The sequence below is a fragment of the Aspergillus neoniger genome (genome assembly GCF_003184625.1).
Source record: "Aspergillus neoniger CBS 115656 unplaced genomic scaffold BO87scaffold_54, whole genome shotgun sequence".
In the NCBI taxonomy this organism is placed as follows: domain Eukaryota; kingdom Fungi; phylum Ascomycota; class Eurotiomycetes; order Eurotiales; family Aspergillaceae; genus Aspergillus; species Aspergillus neoniger.
In genome coordinates, this window is record NW_020291182.1 from 1 (window position 1) to 17,021 (window position 17,021).

Consider the following 17,021-nt stretch of genomic DNA (forward strand, 5'->3'; position numbering starts at 1 on the left):
TAAACGATGAATAATAACTGCTAATACTAATCAATGAATGTCACTAAAGAAGGAACCCCCAGAGTTATGCAGAGGGTAGTTCGCTACGAGTGTCTTCACTAACCTCCTTTGTAATACGGCCAGCCTGGAGGCATCTAGTTAGTCTACCATGACGCGCGACGTCGCACGGTCCTTCACTAGAGCACCAATCTGGCTTGAACTCTCTCAAATCCTCGATGCTGGCTGGCTCTCTCCCCGCACTTGCCACTCTTAGTCAGTTGCAGTTCTGCATCTTTGGCACCACCCAAACTTCCTCAATTCTCCAATCGTTCTGGCTCCAATCCCTTGACTCAGCAGTCGATGACCAAGCACCTCCCCGGATTTGTAGATCCTTGCGGGGTGAGTAATCCGGCGAATTCGAGCTGCCGCAATCCGGGTGCTACGAGGGCGTGTGACCGGGCCATTTCGGGCCAGACAGAGAGGGGTTGATGAGGGGAAAGTGCAAGAGGGGAAAGCCTATATAAGGTTGCTTCCCAGGGACAGGCAAGGGTGTGACTGGAAAAGTTTATTGTGGCATCATCATTCTTGTCTGAGAACCATCATCCATCCATCAGACATCTGCCATAGACATCACATCTCCGCATATCCACATCTAATATCCAACCATGGCCGAGGCTAAGTGTCCTTTTAGCCAAAGCAGGTCTAACGCCAACGTTGCTGGTGGAGGCACCCGCAACACTGACTGGTGGCCTGATCAGTTGAACTTGGGCATTCTTCGCCAGCATGCTCCGGCATCCAACCCTTACGAGCGGGACTTCGACTACACCGCCGCTTTCAACAGCCTCGACTACTATGCCGTCAAGAAAGACCTTCATGCCTTGATGACTGACTCGCAAGGCTGGTGGCCTGCTGATTTCGGTCACTATGGCGGCCTGTTCATCCGCATGGCCTGGCACAGTGCCGGTACCTACCGGGTCTTCGATGGCCGCGGTGGTGGAGGTCAGGGTCAACAACGGTTCGCTCCTCTTAACAGCTGGCCTGACAATGCTAGCTTGGACAAGGCTCGTCGCTTGCTGTGGCCCATCAAGCAGAAGTACGGAGCAAAGATTTCCTGGGCGGACCTGATGCTGCTGGCCGGCAATGTGGCCCTGGAGTCGATGGGCTTCAAGACATATGGATTCTCCGGTGGTCGTGCAGACACATGGGAGGCGGACGAGTCGGTCTACTGGGGAGGAGAGTCCACCTGGATGGGTAACGACGTGCGTTACTCCGATGGCTTCCCGGGAGTCACCAAGCATGGTGCTCTCTCTGGGGACGAACCACCCCATCGCAACATTCACACCCGCGACCTGGAGAAGCCGCTGGCTGCATCACACATGGGTTTGATCTACGTTAATCCCGAGGGTCCCGATGGCAACCCAGACCCGGTTGCCGCCGCGCGCGACATCCGTACCACCTTCGGTCGCATGGGAATGAACGACGAAGAGACGGTCGCTCTGATCGCTGGTGGCCACAGTTTTGGTAAGACACACGGTGCCGCTCCATCTGATAACGTCGATGTCGAACCCGCTGCTGCTGGTCTCGAAAACCAAGGGTTGGGCTGGTCCAACCGCTATCAGTCCGGCAAAGGGCCACACGCCATCACCAGCGGTATCGAAGTGACCTGGACCAAGACTCCCACCAAGTGGAGCCATGCGTTTCTCGAATACCTGTTCCGCTTCGACTGGGAACTCACCAAGAGTCCTGCGGGCGCCAACCAGTGGCAGGCCAAGAACACCGAGGCCATCATTCCCGATGCCTATGACCCCTCCAAGAAGCACCTCCCTAAGATGCTGACAACCGATTTGTCGCTCCGTTACGATCCCACCTACGAGAAGATCTCCCGGCGCTTCTTGGAAAACCCTGACCAGTTCGCCGATGCTTTCTCTCGCGCTTGGTTCAAGCTTCTCCACCGTGACATGGGTCCCCGAACTCGGTACATTGGGCCTGAGGCACCAACCGAGGATCTGATCTGGCAGGATCCCATCCCGGCTGTCAACCACACTCTGGTTGATGCAAACGACATTGCTGCTCTGAAGCGCACTATCCTCGACACTGGATTGGACAAGTCCAAGTTTGTTTCCACCGCCTGGGCCTCTGCATCGACCTTCCGCGGTACCGACAAGCGCGGTGGTGCGAACGGTGCCCGCATCCGCCTGACACCCCAGCGCCAGTGGGAGGTCAACAACCAGCCATGGCTGGAGGAGACCTTGTCCGCGCTCGAGAAGATTCAGAAGGATTTTAACGACCGGAATTCCTCAACTGGAAAGAAGATCTCCCTCGCCGATCTCATCGTCCTGGCTGGTTGCGCGGCTATTGAAAAGGCTGCCCAAGAGGCCGGCCATTCCATCACCGTTCCCTTCACCCCCGGCCGCATGGACGCCAGTCAAGAGCAGACCGAGGTGGAATCTTTCTCTCACCTCGAGCCTGTGGCTGATGGATTCCGCAACTATGGAAAGTCTTCGTCTCGGGTGCGCGCTGAACATTATCTCGTCGACAAGGCACACCTGTTGACGCTCACGGCGCCCGAGATGACTGTCCTGGTGGGTGGCCTGCGCGTCCTGAACACCAACTACGATGGATCGAAGCATGGTGTCTTCACCTCCACTCCTGGTCGCTTGACGAATGAATTCTTCACCAACGTCCTTGACATGAACACGGCCTGGAAGGCTAAGGATGGTGGTCGCGATCTGTACGAGGGTACGGATCGTAAGACGGGTCAGCCAAAGTGGACGGCGACACGGGCGGATCTGGTCTTTGGCTCGCATGCTGAGCTGCGCGCTCTGGCTGAGGTCTATGGAAGCTCGGATGGACAGGAAAAGTTTGTCAAGGACTTTGTTACCGCTTGGGATAAGGTCATGAATCTGGACCGGTTTGACCTGAAGACCTCGGGTATTGCACGCTCCAAGCTGTGAATAGTGCTTGCATCGGTTCAAATTGATTTAGTTAGCATGAGTAATGGAATAGTCAATGAAGGACTTTCTAAATGCATTGTTCTTACCGTTATTGCTTGATTAAGCTTCACTAATCCAATGATGGATTTAATGTAAGTGAGTGCCCTGTAGAGCTACTTCCATCCTAAGGTTGCACAGGTGCGCCTTCCCACCGATACTCTGTTGTCCCGGCGGGTTTCCATCCGGGAAGGTCACAAGCCATCCTCGGGTTATATTGTCGGGCTGTTGAGCTGTCAAGAGACTGACCTGGCCGGCCTGTTGAGACAAAGCTCGGATTCTTGATCTCAGCAGATAATATCAACCCCAAAAGCCATGACTCTCCATCTTCTTATTCTCCTCCTCATCTCCCTCTTCGCAGCAGCCTTCTCCGTCTCGGAAGTGGACGTTGCAATTATCGGCGCGGGCTTATCCGGCCTCTCCGCAGCCAAAGACATCGCCGCCGCTGGTAAAACCTTTGCCATACTTGAAGCCCGCGATCGTGTCGGAGGTCGTGTCCTGAATGTCGAACTTCCTGGCGGTATTGTCGAGGAATTTGGGGCCGAGTTTGTGGGTCCAACGCAGGACCGAGTCCTAGCACTCGCAGCTGAACTAGGGCTAGCTACATATCCAACCTATAACACAGGAAATTGCACTTTCCTGAGAAACGGTACAGTTACCAATTATACATGTGAATTGGGCAGTGCTAGTCTTCCGCCCTTAGCCACTGAGGCTTTGATCGAGGTGGGAACACTCCAGCAGCAGCTTAATACCCTCGCCGCCGAAATTAATGTGCGGGCACCATGGGACCATCCCAACGCCTCTATGTGGGATACCATGACTCTGGGGACCTTCTTCGCCTCGCAGCTTACATTGTCTGATGCAAAGTTTCTTCTCAATACATTCGTTACTGGGGTTCTAGCTACCGAGACTAATGAGCCCTCGCTACTTTATACGCTCGCTTATATTGCCGCAAGTGGGAATGAGACGGAGGTGGGAACTCTGGATCGGCTTATTGATGTGGTTGGGGGTGCTCAGGAGAGTCGGATAGTTGGCGGGACCCAGCTGATAGCGTTGAGGTTGGCGGATAAATTGGGAATAGAGAACATTCACCTTTGCAGTGCTGTTCGGAGAGTGGAACACAACAACGGGCAATACATGATTATCTCAAATGAGACTCAGATCATAGCAAAGCGAGTCATCGTCGCAATGTCCCCTCCTATGGCCTCACGCATCTCCTACGACCCACCCCTCCCCCCAGCACGAGACCAACTCACTCAGCGCATGGGCATGGGATCAATAGGCAAAGCAATAGCCATCTATCCCACACCTTGGTGGCGTGAGCAGGGGCTGAATGCGCAAGCACTTGCCGATACCGGCATCATCCACATAACGTTCGACAACACCCCGGTTGATGAATCCATTGGCGCTATCATGGGATTCATTGTTGGGGATGACATGAGACTAGTGGACAAAATGAACGAGACAGAGATTGAAGCAGCAGTCATTGACAGCTTCGTGGGTATGTTTGGTCCACAAGCTGCGCATCCCGACCATGTGATTGTTCAGCGCTGGGACTGGGAGGAATATTCTCGTGGTGGGCCGGTCGCGTATGCACCTCCTAGTGTGCTGACTGACTATGGTGCGTATTTGAGGGAGTCGGTGGGTGGGATTTACTTTGCTGGTACGGAGGCGTCATACTATTGGACTGGGTATATGGATGGGGCTGTTCGGTCAGGAGAACATGTGGCGGCGGAGGTGTTGAGATCGTTGGAGTGACCAGTTATTGTTCCTTTGCTCGGAGGATATTGGGGCATTATCGTTATAGGGAAGGGCGTCGTCTAAATGGTTTTGGCGACGAATGGCAGTTGCTGCTTTCATAACCTGATGTTTTATGAGACAGTCAAGTAGTGGTCGTCTCCGCAGTAATAATGATTGCTATGACTTCCTCAAACAACTGACCTCCAATTCAAGCAGGACCGAGAATATATACTGCTCCATATGATGTGAGCTAACACAATCAACCGTTCCGACCACTAAGTCACATGACTACAGCTGTGAGAAAATAACCCCTGTGAACTGAACGGAGTCCGCAAGGCTCTGCTTCAATCCCATTGCTCCGGCGATTCTGTTCGATGGGGCGTAAGCTGGCCATTTCAATAGCCCGGGCGGCTCGCTGTCAAATCATAGCAAAAGAATCCCCGCCAGCCCCCCCACAAACAAAAGCACTGCTGCCCCACCATATATTAGCCCGGCTGCTGAGCTGGGAGTTGAGCAGTCATATCTCGTGAGATTATCATCTCCTTTTCCCTGTCTTTTTAGCCACTTGGCACACCTATTCCTCTCATCCATGCATGTAACACTGCCTGGTTCCCAAACTTCGGAAGTAAAACATTCTAAACAAAGACAATGCGCTTGATAAACGCCAAAACCCTCGGATTGGAGGAATTTGTAGGGCAGAATATTCCTGAATATGCTGTCCTGTCTCATACTTGGGGAGAAGATGAGGTCACCTTCCAGGACATGCAAACACCTACAGTAACTGAGAAAAAAGGTTATGCCAAAATCACCCATTCCTGTGAATTGGCTCTGCAAGATGAACTAGGTTATGTATGGGTCGATACATGCTGCATCGATAAAACGAGCAGTTCCGAGCTTTCTGAAGCCATCAACTCTATGATGGCATGGTACGCCGAGTCCAAAATTTGCTATGCCCACCTAGCAGACGTACCTCCGATCACTGATGAAGGGCTTGATGAAGCTGCCTTTTCGCGGAGTCGATGGTTTACTCGAGGGTGGACCCTTCAGGAGCTTATTGCACCATGTCATTTGGTATTCCTGGCTCGAGATTGGTCAGACCTATACGAGAGGGGGGCTTTGGCTGGGCTTATAAGTGATATCACTGGTATAAATCACTCATTTCTGGATTGGAGGCCAGAGAATTCTTTGCTTGGATTTAGATTGAAGTCGACAAGTATCGCTGAAAGAATGAGCTGGGCTTCGAACCGTGAAACCACTCGAACTGAAGACATGGCATATTCCCTGTTGGGTATACTTCAAGTCAACATGCCTCTCCTGTATGGAGAGGGATCTGCTGCCTTTCGAAGACTACAAGAAGAAATCATTAAATATTCTGACGATCAGTCATTGTTTGCGTGGAGTTTCAGAGAACCAGAACATGATTTGAGTCATAAACGACCATGGTCGATATCTCAGTCGTTGCTCGAGAAATTGGTTTTTATCTTCAAAGACTATGAAACCCCTCCAGAATGTTCTGGAGCAATGCCAATAGACGCCTCATACTTCTCGGGGATCCTTGCTGAGTCTCCAGCGGCATTTCAAGGTTGTGGCGACATAGTTCCATGCGACGTCAAAAGGCCGACCCCTCCTTTCTCAATGACCAATAAGGGCCTAAGTATAGAACTGCCACTTCTTGAGCTCTCAGACGGCTGGTTCATTCTCCTTCAGTGCCAAACGAAGAGAGACCCTACTAGGCTAATAGCCGTGCCATTACAGAAGATAGGCGATACCTACTGCCGATCCACACGAGGGAACTACGTGGCCGATCATGCAGCCTGGTTTAGATGGCCCCGCAAACAGCTTTACTTTTTCCCCGATATCAAGGCGACCCATGCAGGGATCATGTATAACCCATGGTATTCTGTCATCATAAGAGGTCTTCCGCCGAATCTTGGGATAGTGGACGTACTCCCATCTGATCCCGGCCGGCGGTCTGATTCAAGGGTCCTCTCCACAAAAACCACGGGAGATTTTAATCAGGATACCGAAGATGTTTTTGTTTGGCTTCAGGACATGGATGACAACCGTCTCTCATTCATATTGGATGTGGGAATGAGAAAGCCCTGGTGGAGCTACGGCTCCATTTGGAAGACCATACCCACACCTTATTTGTTCCTTCCTCCTCCAGATAATGGCACACCAACGTTCGAGGACTTAAAGAACTCAGTGCGTCAGCAGAACTTGGCAACTAGTCCCTCGATCCCATATTCCGTCGAAACAACAACACAGACTTTGTCTCAAAGCATAATTCACATGATTGATATTATACCCAGGTCACTTGACAGGAAACAGGCTGATCTAGAAGTACATAATTCAAGATACTGGGTGGGTCTCCTGCACCAAGGTTTCAGGCATGACTCACTCGTGGAGAGCCTTTATCGAAGTTGGCTCGATTACTTGTGTGACAGAGGCATTCACTTTCTTCGACTGCTTGCGCTTTCACCTTTGTTCTTGACATTTCCCATTGACCACTTAGCTAGATTGTGTATATCACTGACCATGCCAGTAGTATTACACATCATTTCTTATAAAGAATGTCTGACGGCTACCAGCTATCAAGATCGTCTAGCAGCTGTCTTTCGAAAGATGCGTCAAACAGTCATGGCTTATAAATTCAGTCTCGCAGCTGTTGGTTCGGCAAGCTGTTTACTACTTAGCAATCCTTCTGCTATACGCAGAATATGCATCTGGGTTCTGAAGTATTCACGTTCGCGGGGTGTCCTGAAGATGCTGTTGTTGTACATCATCTGCAAATGTATTCCACCAAAGACGCTCTTGTCTCTTGCTGGTACGGAGGAAACATATGATGAAGATTGAAGACTCAATTTTGTTTACACTCCCATCAATAAAATACTACTAATAAATCTATTTTTTCCGAGGAGACTGCGTAGCTAGTATGCACTCATCTTAACTCAAATATAACCATAACTTCTATATTGTAAGACCTCCATGTGATTGATGATATAATGATCCCCAGCAACAATGGGCATATCCGTAGAAACAAGTAATTCTATTCATTGCCAGTACTATAGTACAAAAGTTACACCTCACCCTCCGACACCTGTCTATACACCTTCAACTCAACCACACTACCAGCCTGCCTATCCAAAAGATCCCTCTCCGTATCATTCGACCCCCTCTCACCCCCTTCATTCTTCACCCCCCTTGCTTCCCCATCAACAGTATTGGCTCTCATCCTAGTACTAACATGAACCCCCACGCCCCCCTCCTTAACCCACTTCCAACTCCAACTCCGACTCCTCCCAACACGCCAACTCCACGACCCCACCCCACTCCCACTCCCACTTCCTCCCTTCCTGCCCCCACCACACCCCACGCTCCTCACAAAAACATTAACCCCGGGCAAACACGAACACCCCACGGCAACATCCACCTCCAACATAGCAAGCACCCAGCAATACCAAACGTCCCAGCTTGCATCATAACTGACATAAAACATCCTATAAAGAAACCACACCCTCACCCCAGCCACAACAGCAGCCAAATACCCCAACCCAAACACCACCCCATTGAGCAACACCTTCTGCCTCAGCCTCATCTGCAAACTCCAACACAACACAGCGGGTAGTGTTGTGGCCACGATATCCTGCACAAGACTTATAAACGTCGCGGCGATGAGATGGGCAGGTTCATTGTAGCACGTGTATTTGTGCGTGGCGGTATACTCCGGGTCGACTTCCATCCAGTAGGCCGAGAAGGGACGACAGGCGACCCAGATTACGATGAAGAAGGCGAGCGTGTAGGCTGCTACGCTGGCGATGCTGATGTAGATGATGTTGAGGAAGCGAGGGGAGATGGTGGTCCGGTGGCCCATGCGCCGATAGAAGAGTAGGACTGAGATCTTGGTAAAGCACGAGGAGAGGATGTAGAATAGTTCTTGTGCGATGGCGAGTTTGCGAGATTGGAGGAGTTGGGGGAGTGTATTGTCCCATACGTGGTGGTTTTCGCCGTAGGTGTAGGCTCCTGAAAGGTGTCGGTGTTAATTTGGGTGGAAGTTGGGTGGGGGGGATGGGAGGAGTGGAGGGAGTACCCAGGGGGAAGCTGATGTTGAGGCCTATGGCTGGGATCTGGAGGTTGTTAGAAGGTACTGGGTTGTGATAGGAAGGGGTCTGTCTTACTAGTGCTAATGCGATGAATATGTCGTCTAGTTTACCCTGTCGCTGAATTACGCAGCGAGCCCATAGTCGAAGTATGACTGCTGTGACTGCGATGGATCCGAAGATAACTGGGAGCGCAATGGACGCTGCCCCATGGGTTTCCGGGTTGATGGTGTTGCGCGCAGGCCATGATTCCATGACCGAAAGCGGTGGATGCAGGCCTCCTGGCATGGTTAAGGGATGAATAGAACTGACAGGATGATGACCTGCAGTCAAACTCTACGTGCAGCAAACCAGGAACCGCATCCTTTACATACCTGCCACAGCAAGCATAATCTGAGCTCCAGTGTCTGTAAATTTAGCTCAACGCGCAAAAAGATGAGATCCACAAACAAAGCTCCCTATTATGGATACAAGCAGGAAATGACACAAACAAATTCTCCGAATCAATATAACCATGACACCAATGACTAGATGGAGCCAATAAGGCCCCGAAGCTCAAAAATGGGACAGCCCGTTGTGGGGCGGCAACCCTAAATTGGCCATCGATCTGGGGCGTTTCACCATGAAACGCCCACACAAAGAAGAGCTGGTGGTCCTGGCACCTGTCAACTGGATTAGCCTGCAGGTGGATGTCACAGTGGCGTGAGGGCAGTGGACGTATCAATATTTCATCCCGGCTTGTGGTCTCCAGTCCCGGATTGATTAGACGGGCCGATTCTGACGTTGATGGATCAACAGGCACCTTCGGGATTCACTCTTTATCTTGCTCCTTATGGTGACTCGTCCGTTGGTATTATTCGCCAGATATGGTTCCAGGACGTTGATCAAATCCCGATGTCCACAGTAACTTTAATGGCTTTACCGGCCCTGCTTCGAGCTTGGATCGCACTTTAGTTTCGGCCGAAAGGACGGCTAGGCCCCCGGTAGCTTGATCTCAGTCTCACACTTGAATGGCACTTAACGAGTTTACTTTGTTAATTGGCTATGATACGGTCTAACCCATCGATGGGGAGACGGTTCGTAATTTTGAGCGGACTTATATTGGCTCCCCACCACTTCCCTCGGTCGGAGTGCCATAGGGTCACCCTCTGAACAGTAGCCTGGATCGAGTCCACTCCGACCGGGCGGCAAAAGCGTTAAGTCAAATTTCTGACTGGAAGTGTGGAGCCTTTCGGCATGTTATGGCAGGCCTTGCAGTTATTGCTCCGGCTATGACAAGTTGGTAGGTCAGGTACCAGGCGAGTCATAGCTGCCAAGGCCTCTTGCACTAAGACATGCTTTAGTTGAGTACTCCTTCGGGCAAGACGAAACCCAGCTGCACATTTTGTGTGATTTTCAACTGGAAAAGGTCGTTCGCGTGTGAAGGTTAACATGGCTGCGCTAGCCCTGCAGGCGTCAGAAGAAACCCCCGACCGTGCTTGTCCGGGACTGCGTGCCATCAGAATGGCATGCATTCACCCCCATCTGCATCTCGTTGTTCCGCCAATCAGAGTTAATTTTGTCTCCGTCATCACACTATGAAAGCCACTCAGTTTACAGCTTCCATGAAGGAATTTGTATCATGATCCTATGAGTACTGTTCGAACACACGCGGATATTACCAAAGTCTAAGCTCCTCTGTCAATATGTTGATGACTGTCATCTCGGAGGCTTCTCCGTGATGAATCAGTCACGCAGCAACATCTGACCCCAATCTCCTCATAATTAATCTATTCGGCTATTCGGTCCTTTCTCCGGATATATGTCCTCGTCCCTGCATCTGCACAATCAGATCATCCATACGGAGCAGGTTAAGATTCGTCTGTCTGACCACACAATGCCTTGGTCCGTTCCAGGTCAGGTATAGCATGTTCGTTCGAGTCACTAACGCAGGGCCAACTGCATGTCACGCATGTGCGAACATCGTTACCTTACAATTGTGCCTGAAAAGCAGCTCCGATGCTTGAACCTGCTGAATATATAAGCTCCATGCTCTCCCACATGAATCGACAATTCATCAGTAGCACCAAGACTATCACCAGTCACAATGTGGCGTACAATCACGGCCCTGGCAGCAGGCTACTTGATTGACTCGGTCCAGGCAGCCGCTTCTCAGGAATATACCTGGAAGAATGTAGTCACAGGAGGTATGGTTTATTTTTTCGGCATAGGGAATGAACAAGCTAATGTTCTCAGGTGGCGGAGGCTTCACGCCGGGCATCGTGTTCAACCCTTCAGCCAAAGGTGTCGCGTATGCTCGCACAGACATCGGTGGTGCATACCGATTGAACTCGGATGATACATGGACTCCTTTGATGGACTGGGCCAACAACACCAATTGGTACGTAATCCCCTCTTGCGATATGCTCGTGCTCACTGTTCAGGCACGACTGGGGCATTGATGCGATCGCGACCGATCCCGTTGATACCGACCGAGTGTATGTTGCAATGGGCATGTACACCAACGATTGGGATCCCAATGACGGCTCGATCTTGCGGTCAACCGACCAGGGCGATACCTGGGAGGAGACAAAGCTCCCCTTCAAAGTTGGAGGGAACATGCCCGGTCGGGGCGTTGGCGAAGTATGTCCCATGTCTGTTTATTGCTAGCATACACTGACCACTGCAGCGACTGACCGTGGACCCGAATGACAACAGCATCTTGTACTTTGGAGCTCGTAGTGGCAATGGCTTGTGGAAGAGCACGGACTATGGCGCGACCTGGTCGAACGTGACTGCCTTTAAGTGGACTGGCACTTATTTCCAAGACTCCAGCTCAACCTACACGTCTGATCCGGTAGGAATTGCCTGGGTCACTTTCGACTCGACCTCAGGGTCCAGCGGCTCTCCGACTCCGCGCATCTTTGTCGGTATGTTAGAGACTTCAGATCTCTTAGGGCAGTTCATTGACAATAACAGGCGTGGTGGACACTGGAGAATCAGTCTTTGTTTCTGAAGATGCTGGTGAAACTTGTAAGCACCTCTACTCTTTTCCCACAAACTTCATCTAACAAATACAGGGGCTTGGGTGTCCGGAGAGCCATCGTATGGCTTCCTCCCTCACAAAGGTGTTCTGTCACCATCTGAGCACACTCTCTATATCTCATACTCTAACGGTGCCGGCCCGTATGACGGCACCAATGGCACTGTCCACAAATACAACATCACCAGCGGCACCTGGACCGACATCAGCCCTACCTCTATGGCGGACACCTACTATGGCTATGGTGGACTAGCAGTCGACCTCCAGGTCCCTGGCACCGTCATGGTAGCAGCTCTCAACTGCTGGTGGCCCGATGAGTTGATCTGGCGTAGTACAGATTCAGGAGCAACTTGGTCACCTATCTGGGCTTGGAATGGCTATCCCAGCATCAACTACTACTACTCGTATGACATCTCCAATGCCCCGTGGCTACAAGACGACACCTCAACGGACGAGTTCCCAGTCCGCGTCGGGTGGATGGTCGAAGCCCTCGCCATTGACCCCTTCGACTCTGACCATTGGCTTTACGGTACTGGTGCGACCATCTACGGTGGTCACGACCTCCAAAACTGGGACAGCTCACACAATGTAACCATCGAATCTCTCGCCGTAGGTATTGAAGAAATGGCTGTCCTCGGTCTCATCACTCCCCCGGGCGGACCTGCCCTTCTCTCTGCGGTCGGCGACGATGGTGGCTTCTACCACACTTCCCTAACCACTGCCCCTTCACAATATTACCACACCCCAACCTACGGGTCAACTAACAGTATCGACTATGCCGGCAACAAGCCCGCCAACATCGTTCGTTCTGGATCCAGTGACTCTGATCCCACCCTCGCTTTATCTTCCAGCTTCGGTGAGTCCTGGTACGCCGACTACGCTGCTTCTTCCTCAACTGCGACCGGCCAAGTCGCCCTCTCCGCAGACGCCGACACTATCCTGCTCATGAATAGCGACGGCGCCTATCGTTCTAAAAGTTCAGCTACTCTCAGCTCAGTCTCTTCTCTCCCATCTGGAGCTGTCATCGCCTCTGACAAGGCTAATAACACCTACTTCTACGGAGCGTCCGGCTCCTCTTTCTACCTTTCATCTGACACCGCGGCGACCTTTACTGTCACCACCACCCTTGGCAGCAGCACAACCGCCAACGCCATCCGCGCGCATCCCTCCCTTGCTGGTGACGTCTGGGTCAGTACTGACACAGGCCTCTTCCATTCAACCAACTACGGCAAGTCCTTCACTCAGATCGGAAGCGGATGCACGGAGGGATGGAGCTTCGGGTTTGGCAAGCCCTCTTCCGATAGTGATTACCCTGTGCTATTCGGCTTCTTCACCGTCGATGGCGTCACAGGTCTCTTTAAAACGGAAGATCAAGGTGTCAATTGGCAGATAATCTCCGACGCCGATCACGGGTTCGGGGCTGCATCGGCGAATGTCGTTAATGGTGATTTGCAGAACTATGGAAGGGTATTTGTCGGGACAAATGGACGGGGCATATTTTATGGTGATCCAAGTGGAAGTCTGCCGAGTGCGACTGCTACTGCATCTAGTGCTTCGTCGACGGCGGTGAAGACTTCGACCCCAACTTCGACTTCTAAGGTAGGTACGAGCACAACTATTTCGAGCACAAAGAGTACGGCTACAACTATCACTACGAGCAGTATTAAGTCGACGACCTTGACGACGACTACGAAGTCGAGTAGTTCGACTACTTCAACGACATCGACTGCTACTGGGACGGCGTCAGCGTATGGGCAGTGTGGTGGCAGCGGATATACGGGAGCGACGCAGTGTCCGAGTGGGTGGACGTGCACGTATGAGAATGAGTATTATTCGCAGTGTAAGTTATTCCTTGGTATTGGATACATGGAGACTGACTATTGCAGGTCTTGAGGGTTGAGTGGTTGTAGTAGGGGGTGAGGAGGGTTGATGAATACTACCAGATATCGAAAGTATATTTGACATTGATACTGAACCAATTCCTACTCTGAATTATGAAACTGCTCTGCTCTGTAAGGGCATCTAATGAGAGGTGCTTATCGACTATAACCTAGTATGCGTTAGTCTACTACAATGCGCTGATTGATGACATTTCCATCCCTTCCATACCATATATATAACCCTCTTAACACACATCTACTCCCTTACCAAACACTCCCTATTCAAATCCTCCTTCCTCACACTCCTAATCCCTCCCAAATGCAATGACAACTGCAACTCACCCAACAAACTCCTCAACACATGCCTCACCCCCTCCTCCCCAGCAATCGCCAACCCATAAACATACGGCCTACCCACCAGCACCATCTTCGCCCCCAACGCCAGCGCCTTCATCACATCCGCACCACATCTCACCCCGGAATCAAACAACACCTCAATCTGCTCCCCCACGGCATCCACAATCCCCGGCAACACCGCCAACGACCCGACGCTCCCATCCATCTGCCTACCCCCATGATTCGAAACAACAATGCCCTGCGTTCCACACTCCACCGCCCTCCTCGCATCCCTCACACTCTGCACCCCCTTCAACACAATCGGGCCCTCCCAGTGCTCCTTCAAAAACGCCAAATCCTCCCACGAATGCGACACCCCGGGGAACACAATCTTCGTCCACTCCGCCGCAGCAGTGCCCTTATCCTCCTCCACCTCCTTCCCATATCTATCCTTGAAATGCCTCCTAAACACCGGATCACTAAATCCCATCTCCACCCCGATACTATCCGCCCTCAAGAATGGATTATACCCATTATCCATATCCGTCGGCCTCCACCCCAAGATATATGTATCCAATGTGACAACCAACACATCATACCCGCTCTTCTTGGCCCGCTCTAACAAACTAACCGTTATATCATTATGCTCATTCCCAGGCCAATACAGCTGAAACCACCGCTTCCCATCCGCCCCGTTCGCTTCTGCTACATCCTCAGTAGAGGTCGCTGTCGCCGTGCTTAGCGTATACGGCACATCCAGCTCCGCCGCGGCGCGCGCTACGGCACGTTCACCCTCCGGGTGGAAGATAGTCTGTACCCCTACGGGGGCGATGGCAATAGGCGAGGAGTAGGTCTTGCCGAAGAGGGTGGTCGATAGATCGGGGAACTTGGCCGAGGGGACCAGTCGGGAAGGTATTACGGACCAGCTCTGGAATGCGGACCGGTTCTTGCGGTCGGTCTCGCCTGTTCCTGCCGACCCGTGCACGTAGCTGAAGCTGTTGGCGGAGAGGCGCGCTCGTGCGAGGTTCTCCCATTCGCTGGGGATGAATGTTATAGCAGGCTTTTGGTCGCGGAGGCCGTGCGCGTACACTTCGGATTGGTAAGCGTAGGGTGAGGGTGACATTTCGCGTTGTGTGTTTGTGTTCTGGGGTTTGTGTATGTAAGAGTGTAGGAAGGAGTAAAGTTTGTAGGAGTTTTAAGAAGGGAAAGGAGTTATGAGAGTGTAATTGGGAGATATATGTGTCAAGGGCTGCTGCATTTCAGGTTTTTGACTAGGAGGATTGATATCAGCGATGACGACATGGATGGAGCGGGTGGGGCAGATCCTCAGGCACCGACGATGTGCAGCGGTTCATGCACTGAGTTCAGGGGCATTTATCCTGGTAGAATAAGAGCACCATACTTAGCGGCACCATAGAAGGTAGGAGATCTATACTTGTGATATAGTAGTCGCGTACAGGCTCGGGTGAGTCCTTGGCTTAGGGTCCCGCGGCGGTGTTCTCCTAAGAGGCATCTTACCCGTCTGCAGCGCTTGTCTCGACAACCACCTTCTCGGCCAGGTTAGGTAAATTATCTAATAACCCATTGGTCATCTCTTGTAGTTGTTATGTTGCACTGAGTAGATAAGTTCTCGTTTAATGTACAAGGTACTATTGGACCCTTAACACTCAGAGAAGAAATCGCTCCACTGTACAGCCTGGCGGACGGTTAGATTTCTGCATCGGGTATGGGTAAAATAAGGGTTTGTTACCACGAAAGACAGGGGAAAATTACCCTTTGCTAAGCCCATTATCATCAGCACAATATAGGATGTCCTTGCTTTCCTATTCTGGTACACTGGTATCTCCTCAGCTCCTCCATGGTAGGATGTCCATCCCCGTCGAACCGACAAATTCTGAGGACATCTGCCACTGCATTGGTTGTGGAGCGGTCAACGCTGTCAACACCACAACCACTATCATCCCATGAAAGGACCACACTGGTGCCAAACAGACCCTGTTAACTCCAACGAGATAGCCAAGTAGCCAGCAGGAGAGTCCGGATGGTCCGTGGCACAGTGGGGCGATGTGGATCATCCGTGACTTGGCTCAAAGTTTTGATGCTCTAGAACGCCACTGGTGATCCACCCGTTAAGACTTTGTCTAGGCCTTCAAGGTCCCATTCATCGCCATCTCCCACCCTTCAGCCTTCTAGACTTTGGTAAACAAAGCCCTCACCGCCACCTCAACCTTATCTTTGCTACTTACTGTACCTCTCAGCTCCTACTAGCTCGAGATATCCACATCGCCGCTGCCGTCCAGGTGCCTTCCGCCCGTGTCCGGTCCGCTGCCCCGTTAGGGTATGGTGCCTTGACGAGAGCGTGGTGGAGATGGAGCCAGAGGCAACCAATTGAGCAGTGTATTCTCGATAGCCGACTGCCAGTTGTTAATCCCTATGTTTACCTTAGTGTCTTGGATAATAGCTATTGACTGACCAGACCTCGTCTATGGAGAACTTACCATACGGTAGATTGCGGGTCCTTGTACGGTCGCTTGGGCATGCTTCAGTTAATAGCGCGCTAGAAGCGGCCATTTCTGCCATAAAATTCTCGTGAGAAATCAGTCACCCACGTCAATGACAAAAGTATCAGGGACACTCAGGTATATCGGACAATATCAGCCCCAGACAGCAAAAGCAGAAGGCGTAGCTTCCCGCCAAACATCCGGGGCCTGACAGTTCTGCCTAAACGCATACTCCATGGTGAAGAATGATCACCAAACATGCATGCAATGAATGGACATAAAAGACATTGATCATCAATCAGACTGTCAGCCCAAGGGAGGATGGGGGTGGGTGACGATTGAGATTAGCGTTTCAGCCATCACACTTATAACCAGATCAAGCATAATTTTGAAGCATGACCTCACAGAAGTGTACGTCACTACCATCCAATTTCGCTTCACTTGCTATAGTATTAAAACTGTCAGCCTGGAGA

General features: G+C 51.5%; 6 protein-coding genes across 6 annotated transcripts; 4 read left to right on the top strand and 2 right to left on the bottom strand.

Annotated features, from left to right (window-relative positions):
- Positions 1 to 252: 252 nt before the first annotated feature.
- BO87DRAFT_380812 (catalase/peroxidase) lies at positions 253 to 3,015 on the top strand. Its single transcript, XM_025624381.1, has one exon. It carries the CDS (start codon positions 645 to 647, stop codon positions 2,931 to 2,933), a length of 2,289 nt encoding a protein of 762 aa, XP_025474536.1. The 5' UTR covers positions 253 to 644; the 3' UTR covers positions 2,934 to 3,015.
- Positions 3,016 to 3,248: 233 nt separating this feature from the next.
- BO87DRAFT_410757 (flavin monoamine oxidase family protein) lies at positions 3,249 to 4,922 on the top strand. Its single transcript, XM_025626366.1, has one exon. It carries the CDS (start codon positions 3,285 to 3,287, stop codon positions 4,725 to 4,727), a length of 1,443 nt encoding a protein of 480 aa, XP_025474537.1. The 5' UTR covers positions 3,249 to 3,284; the 3' UTR covers positions 4,728 to 4,922.
- A 357-nt stretch (positions 4,923 to 5,279) lies between these two features.
- BO87DRAFT_410758 (HET domain-containing protein) lies at positions 5,280 to 7,565 on the top strand (the record flags this gene model as incomplete). The annotated part of the gene is made up of 2 exons (XM_025626367.1): positions 5,280 to 6,859; positions 7,301 to 7,565. Exons 1-2 carry the CDS (start codon positions 5,358 to 5,360, stop codon positions 7,563 to 7,565), a joined length of 1,767 nt encoding a protein of 588 aa, XP_025474538.1. The 5' UTR covers positions 5,280 to 5,357.
- Positions 7,566 to 7,788: 223 nt separating this feature from the next.
- On the bottom strand, positions 7,789 to 9,104 carry BO87DRAFT_449368 (uncharacterized protein; the record flags this gene model as incomplete). Its single annotated transcript, XM_025628355.1, has 3 exons — positions 8,888 to 9,104; positions 8,800 to 8,836; positions 7,789 to 8,732 (listed from the first exon to the last, which is right to left on the bottom strand). Exons 1-3 carry the CDS (start codon positions 9,095 to 9,097, stop codon positions 7,789 to 7,791), a joined length of 1,191 nt encoding a protein of 396 aa, XP_025474539.1. The 5' UTR covers positions 9,098 to 9,104.
- A 1,791-nt stretch (positions 9,105 to 10,895) lies between these two features.
- Positions 10,896 to 13,731, top strand: BO87DRAFT_463277 (putative endoglucanase; the record flags this gene model as incomplete). Its single annotated transcript, XM_025629224.1, has 7 exons — positions 10,896 to 10,995; positions 11,045 to 11,189; positions 11,233 to 11,431; positions 11,478 to 11,718; positions 11,768 to 11,821; positions 11,869 to 13,671; positions 13,718 to 13,731. The coding sequence occupies 7 exons, from the start codon at positions 10,896 to 10,898 to the stop codon at positions 13,729 to 13,731; spliced, it is 2,556 nt and encodes an 851-aa protein (XP_025474540.1).
- Positions 13,732 to 13,864: 133 nt separating this feature from the next.
- Positions 13,865 to 15,234, bottom strand: BO87DRAFT_380814 (FMN dependent dehydrogenase). Its single transcript, XM_025624382.1, has one exon. The coding sequence runs from the start codon at positions 15,168 to 15,170 to the stop codon at positions 13,968 to 13,970; it is 1,203 nt and encodes a 400-aa protein (XP_025474541.1). The 5' UTR covers positions 15,171 to 15,234; the 3' UTR covers positions 13,865 to 13,967.
- Between the last annotated feature and the right edge of the window lie 1,787 nt (positions 15,235 to 17,021).

What these genes read in the sequence shown, in the direction of transcription:
- BO87DRAFT_380812 (XM_025624381.1), top strand. Translation starts at nt 645, where the DNA reads ATGGCCGAGGCTAAGTGTCCTTTTAGCCAAAGCAGGTCTAACGCCAAC.
- BO87DRAFT_410757 (XM_025626366.1), top strand. Translation starts at nt 3,285, where the DNA reads ATGACTCTCCATCTTCTTATTCTCCTCCTCATCTCCCTCTTCGCAGCA.
- BO87DRAFT_380814 (XM_025624382.1), bottom strand. Translation starts at nt 15,170, where the DNA reads ATGTCACCCTCACCCTACGCTTACCAATCCGAAGTGTACGCGCACGGC.